At 48.9% G+C, this 14309-nt stretch overlaps 1 protein-coding gene across 4 annotated transcripts in view; it reads left to right on the top strand.

Moving 5' to 3' along the window:
• The window catches only part of URB1 (URB1 ribosome biogenesis homolog), a 97123-nt gene that overhangs the window by 47956 nt on the left and 34858 nt on the right, over positions 1-14309 (top strand). For all 4 annotated transcript variants that reach the window (XM_031665711.1, XM_031665712.1, XM_021935537.2 and 1 more), the window contains 10 exons: positions 1004-1133; positions 1883-1999; positions 3111-3223; positions 5436-5555; positions 7544-7660; positions 8111-8249; positions 9176-9346; positions 10416-10612; positions 12436-12654; positions 13819-13998. In XM_031665711.1, the coding sequence (XP_031521571.1) occupies positions 1004-1133; positions 1883-1999; positions 3111-3223; positions 5436-5555; positions 7544-7660; positions 8111-8249; positions 9176-9346; positions 10416-10612; positions 12436-12654; positions 13819-13998 (1503 nt within the window). The remainder of the gene's footprint in view (positions 1-1003; positions 1134-1882; positions 2000-3110; positions 3224-5435; positions 5556-7543; positions 7661-8110; positions 8250-9175; positions 9347-10415; positions 10613-12435; positions 12655-13818; positions 13999-14309) is intronic.

Here is a 14309-nt window from a genome sequence, read left to right as displayed (position 1 = left end):
TCAGCTGAGAAGACCTGCCACTTGTGATTATAGGCAGTGATGTCACAGAGCATGATCCAGCAGTCCTTGTGCAGAGTAAGAATTTAGACGATACACGTGTTCTCTCACAGGAGTTCTGGCTCTGGTGGGGACCTCACGTTCAATCAGGAGCCGTGTGATGTTGTTGAGGGGTAGGTTGTGTCCTTACCCCTCACCCGTGGCTGCAGGCACACACACACCACACTGTGGCCCAGCGAGAAGAGATGCAGTGGCTCAGGAAGCCCCGCTTGCTTCCTGTGGCTGAAGGCCAAGCTTCTGTAAATTGGCTGGCTGCTCTGAGAGTCCCAGTCGCACAGGGCAGCTTTCCCTGAGCTGCTCCTGAGAAAGTCTTTCTTTGTTCCCCGTGTCTTTTGCTCAGGTGAATGAGGCTTAAGGGGTTTGTTTTAATGATCAGCACTTGCCTGTTCACCAAATCCTTGCTGTGTGCAGTTCTAGAAATTATACTGCAGAACGTAATGGGGTGCGGTGGCTCGCACCTGTAATCGCAGCACTTTGGGAGGCCGAGATGGGTGGATCACCTGAGGTCAGGAGTTCAAGGACCAGCCTGGCCAACATGGTGAAACCCTGCTTCTACTAAAAATACAAAAAATTAGCTGAATGTGATGGCAGGTGCCTGTAGTTCCAGCTACTCAGGTGGCCGAGGCACGGGAATCACTTGAACCTGGGAGGTGGAGGTTGCAGTGAGCTGAGGTCACCCCACTGAACTCCAGCCAGGGTGACAGAGTGAGACTCCATCTCAAAAAAACAAAAAGAAAGAAAGAAAGAAAAAAAAAATTATACTGCAGAGCAGAGCTTACGGTGGATATGGGCCTGTTTTCTCACCACTCATCCGTCTCCTTCTTACACACAGTCCTGTAGACTCACACCCCATTCCCTGATTTTTGCATCTTGTTGGTATGTTCAGTTCATTTGTCTCCCTTCGTGGTTGAATACAACTAATATTTTACCTCTTTTTCCCTTTTAGATTTTGCCAGACCTGAACACTATCGTGTGGGTCTGGCAGTCACTTAAAAAGCAAGAGACCAAACCAGATGACAAGAAAGGGAAGAAAGGGAGCGATGGGCCCCCAGCTGCCTGCGAGGCTTGCCAGTGCGGTAAGGGCTCAGGGGTGAGGGGGCGCTCTGCCTTTTGCATGGGACGGAGCTGACACTGGCAGCCTAGGATAGCTCCTATCCAGAGAGTCCTGGAGCAGTGCTTGTTTCAAGGCACCTCTGGCTGTGAATGTGTCTCTATCTTGTTTTGCTTAGGGAGAAGAACTGGAAAGGAATCATAGATTGAATTTTAGTATCTGTTAGACATGTGCCCATCTTTATACAAGTACTGTGTGTCTCTGAAGACTTGAGTGTTGGGTGCCATGTGCTCTGGCCTCTCCAGGGACGGCAATACCGGGGTGCTGTCTCTCGCTCTGCAGATAGAACTCAGAGCCTTGTCGTTGGTCAGGCATTGACCTTTGTCTTATGTCTGTGTCGTATTTCATCCTGACGGCAGCCCTGCAGGGGTAGGCTCTGCTGTGTGTCCCTGTTGCTCAGATGAAGACATGAAAGCACAGGGAGACAGAGTGACCAGAACCTGTCCAAGGTCACAGCAGTGAAATGAGGTTTTAACCCAGATCCCCTGAACAGTTTTAACATTTTTACCACGTTGACTCCTTAGACCCAGGTACTGAGCAATCTGTCTGCAGCCTCAGTGTACAGCATGCAGTTGGCTGCAATGTGGTGCCACACCTGGTTCAGCTGCTCAAGGACAAAGAACCAATATGTTTCCTAATTCAAACTGTTTCTTTCTTTCTTTTTCTTTTTCTTTGTGTTTGTGTGTGTGTGTGTGTGTGTGTGCGCGTGCGCAGATGATGCGGAAACCATTCTTTTGAAAGCTGTTCTGCTCCAGGTCATATGCCTCTATCAGAAGGTGGTCCCCCACGTGGTCACGCAGTACAACTTTGACTTCAGCAAACTCCTGAAAGGTGGGTTTCAAGGGCTTGCAGACAAGCCGCCACTGTTCCTGCCAGTGCAGGTGGAGGAAGTGCCAGTAAACCAGAGCAGAGCCCTGGAGCCAAGAATCGGGAAGGCTGGTGGACAGTTGACTGCATGCTCCTCCGTCAGCCTGAGAAATTGTACTTGCATCAGTATTTTTTAAATAGCTGGTCTTCCATAAGTAAATATCAGATGAACACTTGGTAGCAGTGAGAACAATGGAAGAAGCCAGCCAGCTTCCGAGTGCTGAGCAACCGGCATGAATGGCCCACAAATCCGAGCATGTGACGTTAACTCTAACGTCACTTTTCAAGGCAGCGGGGGTGCAGAGGGTATAGCAGAAACAAGGATCCTGCAGAAGGGACGTCCTGTTCATGCAGAGACACTTTTGACATAGTTACCTCATCTTTTCCCCCACTGAGTCAGTTTCATACTTTTAAAAGTAACATAATGCTTGTCTGGTCATGTTTCCTGGATGGTAAAGTTTGTCTGATACACTTTATAATTGGGCCTGTGGGAGAAGACTTGCAAAAATACCGTTCTTGGAATTTATATAAGCTATGAAATACTCCTTTTCAAAAGCTGCAATTCACTTTTTAATCATTTGAAGGTGAACGGTTCTCTTTGCTGTGGAAGTATGAAATTTACTAGAATGTGGCCATTTAGTATTTAGTAGCAAAGGAGAAACCCAGAGAGCCGGCTAGAGGATGAGGACCCAGTCTCAGGCGCAGGTGGCTGCAGTCTCTGTCCACAAAATGCTTGCTGTCTGGGGAGCCAGGGAGAACGTTAGCGAGAGCCCACCCCTGGAGGGTACATGGTGGGTGCAGTGATTCCAGCTGTTCGGGGTCAGTGCGGACTGTGTGGCTTCTTCAGGCAAGTGGGATTTGGAGTTTTTGTTGAAAGATTTGTACAGACCAGGGCGTGGGGAGACATCAGGCGAGATGTGCCGCGTGAGAGTGAGCACAGGACAGAGAAACAGAACCTTGCATCCACCCTTTTTCTTTCTCCATGTTGAGTTCCTTGACCTTCTGGCCAGGGCAGCAATTGCTGGGCACCCACGTCCACGTGACTTTTTTCAGCCTCCCTCTTTTTCACCCATAGGCATCATCTCCGAGCAGGGCCTTCGAGAGGAGGTGCCTCCCATTCTGCAGCACCACATGCTGAAGGTGGCCCTGGAGCTGCCGGCCAGCAAGTTTCTGTGGTTAAAGGCACAGGTAGGAAGCAGAGCTCCCAGTCTTCTGCCCTAAGCTAACCTGCTGGGCCAGGTGGCTTCTTGGCCTGATGAATTGCTAACTGGCTCAGAACCTGACGGGACAAGACGAAAGAGGTTAAGCGTTCTCATTTTAGAGAGACCCACAGCAGAGGTCCTGATTCATGAACCAGGAGGCCTGGGAACCTGCTTGCTTTTGTAAAATAGGGTGCTTAACATGTCCTTGCTGCAAATACATAGTTGCTGGGTCCAGGGAGTTTCTTGTTTATCTCAACTGTTTTACATTTTTCCCATTTTAAAATAATAAACAAAATAAAATACATTCCTTTTCCTTTACCCTCATCCTGGAAGAATTAAAGACGAGATGAGAATAGATACCAAGTCAGAAGAGGATTGAAGCTGGTGGAAGAATCAGTAGACATTGCCAGCATTTTTTTCTAGGTCGTTAATAGAATATCTTCCAGAACTTTTTGGAGAACATAATGTTAAATCATAAAGGGAAACTCAGGATGCCACAGAATTTTACCCTGGGCTTAAGCCCAGGATGCTGCATCATTTCTATGCAAAGAGGAGGAGGGAACATGATCGAGCAAAATTAAGCATTGTCTAAGTGTTTCTCATAATCTGAGCTGATTTATTTTTTAGTGACTTAGATTTTACATGGAACCAATAGTATGGAAATGTATGTTGGCATTTTTACGTGCGACATATCCAGGAAGACTTAAGAATGCTGTGCCTCTGGGACCATGTATCTCTCTCTCGAGTCCCCGTACTGAGGCTTCCCGGCGGCGTAGCTGAGGATCATTCTTCCTGAGAACTTACTTGCGTGCTGGGCAGGATACGGGTGCTTCATGTGGCTGCTCGGTTCACGCTACTTAAAGACAAGGCAACTGGGCACAGAGTGTCAGAACCTTCTTCAGGGTCCTGTCCATGAGTGGTGGGTCCAGGATGGGACCCAGGCAGTGCTGCCCAGAGCCCTGCTTGCCACCATTCCACTGAGATGTGAGGTCATTGCCACCAATCCTAGGGCGGTGACAGGCTCAGGCATCGCTGATTGCCACCATTCCACTGAGATGTGAGGTCATTGCCACCAATCCTAGGGAGGTGACAGGCTCGGGCATCGCTGATTGGTTTTTACTCCAGCTCAACTGGGCTTATGGGATCTTGATAATTTAGTTGGAAAGTGAACAGAGGCCTCATAATTTGAAAGAACCGGTATGAATTTATATCCTGTGCCCCACCCTATGCTTATAAGATACATCTGCTGGCTTTGCCTAAGCTAACCAGCACTTCACCGTGTTCAGGGTTGTCCTCATTGCCCGGGGCTGCAGTGAGACACACGGGCTCAACAGAGTTTGGATTGGGGATCTGGAGCTCCATGTACTTGTTGAAGACGTGTTCAAAGCCCAAAAGCCTTTTGAGGAGGATAAATTATGCATAAGCAATCCATTCTGCCAGCACTGGCATCCTGATGAAAGTAACAAGGACATGTTTTGACGGACTCAGACAGCCCTGGGGTCCCTCCTGCTCACCATCCAGCAGACAGCACAGCATCTGCCTTGGTTTCCAGTAAACAGCCAGGTGTCTTCTCAGTGCCTCAGTTTCCACATGTAAAATAGGGTAGCAGCTGTACCCACCTCACAGGGGTATTGGGAGAATTCAGTGAGTCAGTGTAAGCTGGGTCCCTAGGATGACTCCAGCACAGGAACACGGCTACCTGTGCTTACTCTTGCTACTCTTCCTGCCAAATTGTGGTTAAAATGAGATGAGGTAAGGACCTGGCAGCATACTGTGTGTTCAGCAAGTGATAGCTCCTGTTATGTTTTGTTTTGTTTTTTGTTTTTGGAGATGAAGTCTCACTGTGTTGCCCAGGCTGGAGTGCAGTGGCGTCATCTGGACTCATTGCAACCTCTGCCTCCTGGGTTCAGGTGATTCTTCTGCCTCAGCCTCCCAAGTAGCTGGAACTACAGGCGTGCGCCACCATGCCTGGCTAATTTTTGTATTTTTAGTAGAGACAGGGTTTCACCATGTTGGCCAGGCTGGTCTCAAACTCCTGACCTCAGGTGATCTGCCTGCTTTGGCCTCCCAGAGTGCTGAGATTACAAGTGTGAGCCACCACGCCTGGCCCTGTGGTATGTGTCTAATATATAACTATATATTAAAATTATATATGTAATTATATATATTAAAAATACATAATATTGTTTAAACTCTAGGAAGGCCCAGATGCAGAAATTATTGGAGGTGAACGATCGGTATTTTACTTACTAATGAAAATGTTTGTGACCAGTAGTCATTTACAACTGAAGTCATCGACTAAACTTCTGATCATGAAGGTGAGCATTTTCTACCAGTTTCTGACTCTGAAAAGCATTTTGTATAGATCTTCCTTATGGTAAGTGTTTAGTTAACAGTTGTTGAATTCAGGAGGTATTGGGATTGTTTTTAGTTTTAAAATAGAAGGTTTTATGGCAGTTAAATTTATTGTGTCTTACACTTAGCTACATTTCTGAGAGGCAGCCTGGTACATTGGAGAAACTTTTTTTTTTTTTTTTTTTTTTTAGGTAGGTCATTTCTAGCTTGTTGTAGGCTCACTAAATACTACATTTTGGCTTCTTGGTGTTGATTAGGCAGTGCCTCTTTCCTCCTTCTCAGGCTCCGACCTTCTCCAGGGCTTTCAGCCTTTTTGCCCGAATCCGTCACCCACAGCACATGGGTCATCAAAGGCAGTGGAAAATAACAGGAATTTATTTCCTTCTCTTTTTTTGTCCTTGATACTCATGTTTCCAGAGCTGTGTCAGGTCTTATGATGGCAGTAGGACATCTAGTCCTCATTTCTGCTCTGCAGCAAACAGCTTGGGGGATGCACTATGTTTAGGGTACAGAGGTTTGACCTTCCACTTGTATTTGAAGTGCTGATAACCTTGCTGCACTTACAGCCTTCTCTCTTGAGCCGCTGAAAGAATGTGGCAGCTAAGTTTTGACCTCCATAGGCTGCCATTTCCTTCCAGGTAGTGCAGCTGTGAACCTGACCCCAGCTAGATTTCATGATCACTGACTGCAAATAGATGAAATTGGCACAGTCAGGCTTTCCTTCGGTGCATGCTGTTGCAGGGCTCTGTGCCGTAAGTCCTCTTAGACCCTGAGTTTCCGCTGTCAGACCATTTGGGGAAATCATTTCATCACTTCTGCACATTCAAGTCCTGCCTCATATCAGCTTCTCTTCTGTTGGAAATAGTGAGTCTTGAGGTCTGAGTCTTGAGGTCCACGTTGAAGTGATATGATGTGACTGGCTCGTGACGTTGGAGAATTTCATACAGGCTGAGGGTTGAGTAGCTGTGAGGGGTCAAGTTTTACACATTTACCTGGGTCTTTGTGAAAATCCAGAGGTCTCTGGCTCCTAAGTAGCAGCCAAATTTTTTCCCTTCTTTTTATTTAGGAAATGAGGATAAAGGATAAGCAGCCGTGAGAGAAGGGATCATATTGTCTTTTTTGTTGGTTTGAGACAGGCTCTTGCTCTGTCACCCAGGCTGCAGTGCACTGGTACAATCACGGTTCACTGCCATCTTGACCTTCCGGGCTCAAGTGATCCTCCCACCTCAGCCTCCTGAGTAGCTAGGGCCACATGTGCGCACCACCACTAACCCGGCTCGTTTTTTAATTACTATTTTCTGTAGAGACGGTCTCAACTATGTTGCCTGTGCTTATCTCAAGCTCCTGGGCTCAAGCAATTCTCACACCTCAACCTCCTGAAGTGCTGAGATTACATGCATGAGCCACTAGGCCTGGCCAGATTATATTGTCTTTGAGAAAGCGTAGAATGATTTCTTTGTTTCCCTCAACAATGGAGATATTATTTTGAAAGACTAACTTTCAGAGAAAAATGGGATGAAACTTTCACCCCCTGCATGCTCCTTGGGCATGTGGTGCTGGAGCACAATAAAACTGCTTGACCTCCCAGAGAAAGTGGGTCCTGTAGGCCGGGTGTGGTGGCTCATGCCTATAATCCCAACACTTTGGGAGGCCAAGGTAGGCAGATCTCTTGAAGCTAGGAGTTTGATACCAACCTGGCCAACTTGGTGAAAATTTGTCTCTGCTAAAAAGTTACAAAAATTAGTGGATGTGTTGGCGCATGCCTGAAATCCCAGCTACTCGGGAGGCTGAGCAGGAGAGTCGCTTGAACCTGGGAAGCGGAGGTTGCAGTGAGCTGAGATCGTGCCACTGTACGCCAGCCTGGGCAACAGAGCGAGACTCCGTCTCAAAAAAAAAAAAAAAAAAAGTGGGCTCTGTTCTGACTTTTTCACTGGTACCTGCTTCCTGGCAGATTCTGCAGGACACGGGGGTGTTTGAGCACACCTGGAAGGAGCTGGAGCTTTGGCTGGAGCATTTAGAGAACACCGTGGAAGAGAACAAAGAGACTGTGATTCAGTTTCTGGAACGCGTAAGCACACATTTCCCACATAAAGGAGCATGCTCAGAGATAATTATATTAACTTCTTAGCGTGATCGAAGCATGGTTGATGCACCAGCACCAAAAGGCTTCTCGGCCTGACTTCCTTATTCTTGCTGAGACTTCAGAATCTTCGTTTTAGAATATGTAAAATAGGTAGATATTACAGCATGCTGTTTCATTTCCTTTTGGAAATTTGTTTTTGCACAGGGGAATAGGGGCATACCAAAAGTGATATTAAAAGCAGTGCTATACTAAAAGGAGATTTTTTTTTTTTAATTCCACAACAAAAAGTTTAGACCCAACTTCATAGTAAAATTATTCTAATTAAGGATTGAACATATTATGTCACTTCCCTTGATTTTGACCAGTGACATTTTTTGGCTTTTTCATTTACCTGTGACCATCTGAATGCTTTCTACTTGGCTCTTTAATGCCCAGATTTTATTGACATTGGTGGCGAATCCCTATTCATACACAGACAAAGCATCTGACTTTGTCCAAGAAGCAAGCACGCTGCAGGCCACTGTGACGAAGCAAGAAGCCGATGACATGAGCATTCCCATCTCCCACATTGACGGTATGTTCCACTCTATCCCTGACACAGACGGTATGTTGCACTCTATCCCCCACGTTGACTGTTTGTTCCACTCTATCCCCCACGTTGACGGTATGTTCCACTCTATCCCCCACGTTGACGGTACGTTCCACTCTATCCCCCACGTTGACGATTCCCCACGTTGACGGTACGTTCCACTCTATCCCCCACGTTGACGATATGTTCCATTCTGTTCTGTGTTGCTCAAAGGTCTGAAGACCAAGCCACAGTGACATGTTAAGAGATTGAGAACAAGAACTGCACTGATGCCCTAGGCCAAGTGCACACAGTCCCTTTGCAGCAAAGACCAGCCTGTTCTGGAAATGAAGTGTCCTTATGTGTTCATGTAATAGGAAACACTTGCTGTTTTATTTATGTAGTATTTACTGTGTGCCAGGTAGAGTTTTAAGCTCTTTGTAAGTCCTAATTCATGAAAATCTCATAAGCAACCACAAAAGAAAAGGATATTATTATTCTCCTCATTTTATATAGAGATAAGAGCTGGGGCACAGAGAGGTTTAGTATAATAACTTGCTCAAGCTCATATAGCTACTACATAGCAAAGTCAGGATTTGAACCCAGGCGCTCTGGCTCTGGCGTGTGCTTTAACCCTCACACTATTTTGCCTCTCAGATTTTGGCTTGTTTGCCTGAATATCTGGGTTAAAGTTCCTGGGCTTCTTGTGTCACTTGAGGGAACTTTAACCTTTTATCACCTCAGCTGAATATCCTGCATTTTTCATAGGCAATGTCTTGTCTGTTCAGGGTCAAACTATATTAAATGCTGCCCCAAGAGGAATGTGGCTTTTTTCTTTTTGCATGGATTCTGCTCCTGCCTCCCTGTGGGTATTTGCAGTGAAACCCTTCAGTGGCTGTCACATCATCTGGATTCTCCTCTTTCTGTTTCAGATGTTCTCGACATGGTGGATGTCCTGGTGGAGGGCAGTGAAGGCTTGGACGAGGAAATAGGGTTCACGTTAAATGAAGACATGATCCTGCTCACGTTCCCATTCAGTGCTGTGGTCCCTGCGGCCCTGGAAGCGAGGAATAAGTTGCTCCTTGGGACAGGCAGTGAAGCAGGTACCTGTGTATAGTCAGGATGTTCTGGCCGTATCTGGCCGGCTGGTCTGTGCGGGGTGAGAGGTGGGATTCCAGGGGCTGTGGGATCAGTTGCTGAGAATCCAGGGCAACAAGAGGTCAGAATCCCCAGGGTGATAGCTACCCAGCCAGCAGAGCTAGGAGCACAGGGGTGGGGATCTTGGGGCTGGCTAGGCTTTTGGGAAATTGGTCATTTGAGCATGAGTCTGAAATAATGTGTTTGCCTGGCTGCCCAGACAGCCTCTGTAACATTGGTGTTTTTTTGTCAACATTTATTCTTGATATGTTGTTGCAGAGGATGAATCCTTCATACTTGTTGGATTTTCCAGGCAACTTAGACCCAAGGAAGTGCTCACAGATTATAGTAGTGTGATTGGTCGGGAGAACTCAGGCTTTGCTGCAGTAACAAATAAGCCCTGACTTGTCAGTAGTTTTAGTAAATAAGAGTCTGTTTCTAGACCTTGCTATGGTCTAGTACAGGCCGGGTGGCTCTTCTGGTTGGCTGTCCTCCAGGAAGTTGGACAGGGATTCAGGCTGCTCCCATTTTGTAGCTATGCCATCTCAATTTGTGGCTTCCAAGATAACCATGGAAAGGGAAGTGAGGGTAGATAGTCAAGCAAGGGGTGTTATGGCCTAGAAGTGACTCACCAGGCATGTGGTCCCAGCCTACACACAAGAGAGGCTTGTGTGCCGAGGCAGAGTAAACGGATTGCTGAGCACCTAGCAAGTCCTGCTCCCAGGTGGCTTTTGCCTGGCCTCTTACATGCCTGGGTGTTCACTCCTGGGCCTCCTTCCCAGTGAGTGAAGACCCAGGCATGTAAGAGGCCAGGCAAAAGGGAGTGAATGTCTGACTTTGCTCTATATGTTTAAAAAACCAGAGCCTAGTACAGTCTCCAGTAGTAGCACCTCCTTCCCTGTGGTTGTGTGTCCCCTCGTGGAGTTGCATGAATGTCTCAGGGTCTTGCGTGTATGTGGAAGAAGGTGGTGTTGGTGGGTCACAGAAGGGTGGGCCCAGCCAGCCTCTTCCCACATGCATCTCGTTCCTTTGCAGCGGAAAACGTTGTGACGTATCTGACGGCGGTGCTGACTGACCTCCTCCACACCCAGAGGGACCCCCTGGCTCTGTGTCTCCTGCTCCAGGCGTATGACAAGCTTGAGCCTCCATGCCCGGTGCCTTGCTGCCACCAGCTCTCACGGTTTAACAGATACTACAGCCTCTGGATCCCAGAGCAAGCCCGAGAGGCCTGGGTGAGCTGCAGCCACAGCTGTGGTCACTGCTCCCGTGCAGGGCTCTTCCCGGGGTCACGGCTAGCTGGGCCACAGCTGTGCAGTTGGATAGCCAGACAGCCTGCAGGGTGAAATTTCTTACCCTAAAGTCCCCTGCATAAGAGGGGAAGCTAAGTAGTATCCCTGGTGCTCAGCTAACATAACTGAACACACAAGACTCAGTGATGCAGCCAAAGTAAATTTCCCACTGGCTCCCTGATAATGATAATAGGTTAATTCCTCGTTCAGCCTGGGGCAGGAGCGTTGGCTTCTCCTTTTTTTCCTTACCTTGTTATCTGTGCGTGCTTGTCTCCTGGCTCTCCTCTGTGGACCTTAGCATGGTCCTAGACAGACTGTACTCAGCTGTCACACATGGCCCCTCAAGGCCTCCAGCAGGGTCTCTTCTGCTGAAGCTGGGGAAGGAAAGGAAAAAGTGTATTTTCTTTTGCTGGGGACTACATTCTCATGGTGGGATTCTGGCTCCAATGCAGAGTATTTACAGTGCTGTGCGGGGCACGACATTTGTGGTATGCATTTTTGTGCATTCGTTTCATTTTAGCTGTGTTCGAAAAAGCAGACAGCTTAGACCCTCCTTGTCTTGTGATATTGGTAGCAATAGCCAACAACGATTGCATGTTTTCTGGGTGTTTTTTGGAGGCATACCCAGCCCTGTACTAAGTGTACTACATGTATTTTTGGCCGTTTAATCCTCACCGCAACTCTGAGAAGTAGGCCGGGACTCTCGCCATCCTTTATGCACATAGGGAAACTGAGGCACAGAGCAGTTCCAACACCAGTCAGTGGCGGGCGGAGTCAGGATTCGGCCCAAGCAGTCTGGCTCCAGAACCCTCGCCCACAACATTGTTGCCACCTTCCCCCACACGTAGGCCACAGTGATAGCCAGACCGCAGCTTATGTGGAGGTATTAGAGGTTCCGTCCTGCCCCTCGTGGATGCTCGGAGAGGTTCTGTCCTGCCCCTCGTGGATGCTCGGAGTGGGTGTCCACCTTCTGTGGAATAAGACTCAGCAGTGGTTCTCACCCTCCAGGGTGTGTCCGAATTCCCCAGAGGGCCTATTCAAACTTGACTGCTGGACTCCAGCCGCACAGGGACCCGGCAGGACTGGGTGGGGCCTGAGAATTTGCATTTCTCATGTATTCTGGTGCTGCTGCAGGCCTGGGGAACACTGGCAACCACCAAGTTTCAGGGCATGTTACAGCCTTGGGTTTTATTAGCCTAAGGAAGTCAAATGGAGTTATACAACATAAGCCACATTGAGTAAATAAAGGAGACAGCTTGGTAGTTACGTTAGAAGAAGTGAATAACTTCAGTTTGAGGCAGAAGGGCTCCAGAAATTTCTGTGTTCTGCCCATCTTCTGTCCTTCCAACAACATATTCAACCCGCAGCTCCTGGGGAAGGCCTTCCAAAGGCCACTTGCAGAGCGGGCTCCTCTGTAGGCTGATTTCCCCCTTTCTAGTGATTCTTGTGATTCACATCTGGCCTCTGTCACACGTGGCTCCTGCCTGTGGGACAGGCTCCTGCCTTGTTCTCCAAGGGGTGTAGATACAGCATGATTTGGGCCTTCACATGTGGTCAGTGGAAATGCTCTAGGAAAGCATGCATGACATGGTACCAGAACTTACTCTACTGAAGTAAAATGCCATGCGATCCCATATTTGTTAGTCGTATCCCAGCACGTGCTTCTTTGTGAAACGTCCGTTTGTGGTATGTTACCCATGCCTATGACTGTTTTCATCTGTGGTGATGTGTCTTTCTCTTCCCCGGCCTTTTGCTGTCTCCCTCAGCTGCTGCAGGCACAGGGTAGCCCCTTGCCCCCTGCCCTTCCCTCGGCCTCCTCCTTCACAGCCCTGCTGCAGGCAGCCTACGAGAGCCAGGCGCTTCGGGACAAGCACATCCAGGCGCAGCTGCAGGCCAGCATGCCACGCCTCCCCATGCAGCAGGTCCTGCGCGCGGCCAAGCAGGTGCTGCTCTACCTGCGGAGCACCGTGGAGAACTTCGGCCAGGTCAGCGTTGCCCCATCCTCCGCACGCCCCAGAGCTCTGCCACCAGAGAGCTCAGCCTTCTCTGAGTCGGGCCCACAGCTCAGCACACTCTTGCTCCCTGGAACTCACTGCAGAGGCAGTTTAAGTGCTGTTCTGTCCAGACCTCAGCTGCAAACTCTTCATGTCCCTCAGCAGCTGCAGATGGGAATCAGGTCAGCCTGACTTTGTTTTCAGGGCAGCTCTGGTCAAGACAGAGCCCTTCCTATGGTAGACTGCGTTGGCGGCCCTGCCGCGCCTTTGTTTTTTTGTCACCAAGCCTGGAGTGCAGTGGCGTGTCGTAGCTCACTACAGCCTCGACCTCTCAGCCTTTCAATCAGCTGGGACTATAGGCATGCACCACCATTCCCAGCTAATTTTTGTGTTTTTTGAAGAGATGCGTTCTCGCCATGTTGGTCAGGCTGGTCTCAAACTCCTGGGTTCAAAGTGATCTGCCTGCCTCAACCTCCCACAGTGCTGGGATTGCAGGCATGAGCCACTGCACCCAGCCCTCCCTCTTTCTTTTTTTTTTTTTTTTTTCCTGAGACGGAGTTTAGCTCTTGTTGCCCAGGATGGCATGCAATGGCAGGATCTTGGCTCACTGCAACCTCTGCCTCCCAGGTTCAAGCTATTCTCCTCCCTAAGCCTCCCTAGTAGCTGGGATAACAGGCACGCACCACCATGCCCGGCTAATTTTTGTATTTTTAGTAGAGACGGGGTTTTGCCATGTTGGCGGGGCTGGTCCTGAACTCCTGACCTCAGGTGATCTGCCTGCTTCAGCCTCCCGAAGTGCTGGGATTACAGGTGTGAGCCACCGTGCCTGACCCAGCCCTCCCTCTTAAGTTTATTTGTGTAGTAGCTGGCTGATGAATTTCTGTTCCTGATGTGGTTCAAGGGATTTTTAAGTTTTGAGGTGGGCCTGTCCCTTTCAGTTTAGGGACACCTTTGTGTTTCACCAGGGCTTAGGAAGACACATCTCTTATGTGGCAAATGGCATTGTGTTGACGGGTGTCACACACTCTGGGAGGAGTTGCCATCTCAGCCTGCCTCCCGAGTCTCCTGTTGTGAAAACACGGGCCCTGGAAGTCACTGCCTGGTGGCTGTGAACCCTTCTTTTCCCTGCTGAGGCTCGTGCTCTTGTTCTCACAGCTGGGCAGAAGCGTGGGCCCGCCCCTCCTGCAGCTCTTCCTGGATCTCCTCAGGCGCCTGGTTGTCCACTGTGAGCAGCTGGATGCCCAGAACCAGCAGAGATGTGAGGCCGCCCGGGCCGAAGCCGACCTCTTCCTGGACATGGAGTCTGTGGCCTCACTGGAGTTGGCCAATGATCAGGTACTCCCACAGGTCGCCTGTTAGCCTGTTCTCAGAGTCATGGGTAATGGCTTTCTCTTCACTTCTGGTTAAAAACAAACATGGGTCCATTGTGGGAAAATCGGGAAATGCAGAAACTACAGCAGAGATCATAGAAACTTCCTAGCACCCGCCCAGTGTGCGATTTAATTTGGGCATTTCTGTTTCCAGTTGCTTTTCTGTGCACCGTCACCCTCCCTGCAGACAGCTCTCTCTCACGCTGTGTGAGGAGCCTGCTGAGAAACAGTGTGAATAGCTGCAGCTTGTGTTGAGTGAAAGGTGGGCAGCGGGTA

Source organism: Papio anubis, chromosome 4 (genome assembly GCF_008728515.1).
Source record: "Papio anubis isolate 15944 chromosome 4, Panubis1.0, whole genome shotgun sequence".
In the NCBI taxonomy this organism is placed as follows: domain Eukaryota; kingdom Metazoa; phylum Chordata; class Mammalia; order Primates; family Cercopithecidae; genus Papio; species Papio anubis.
This window is presented reverse-complemented; position numbering and strand designations above follow the sequence as displayed.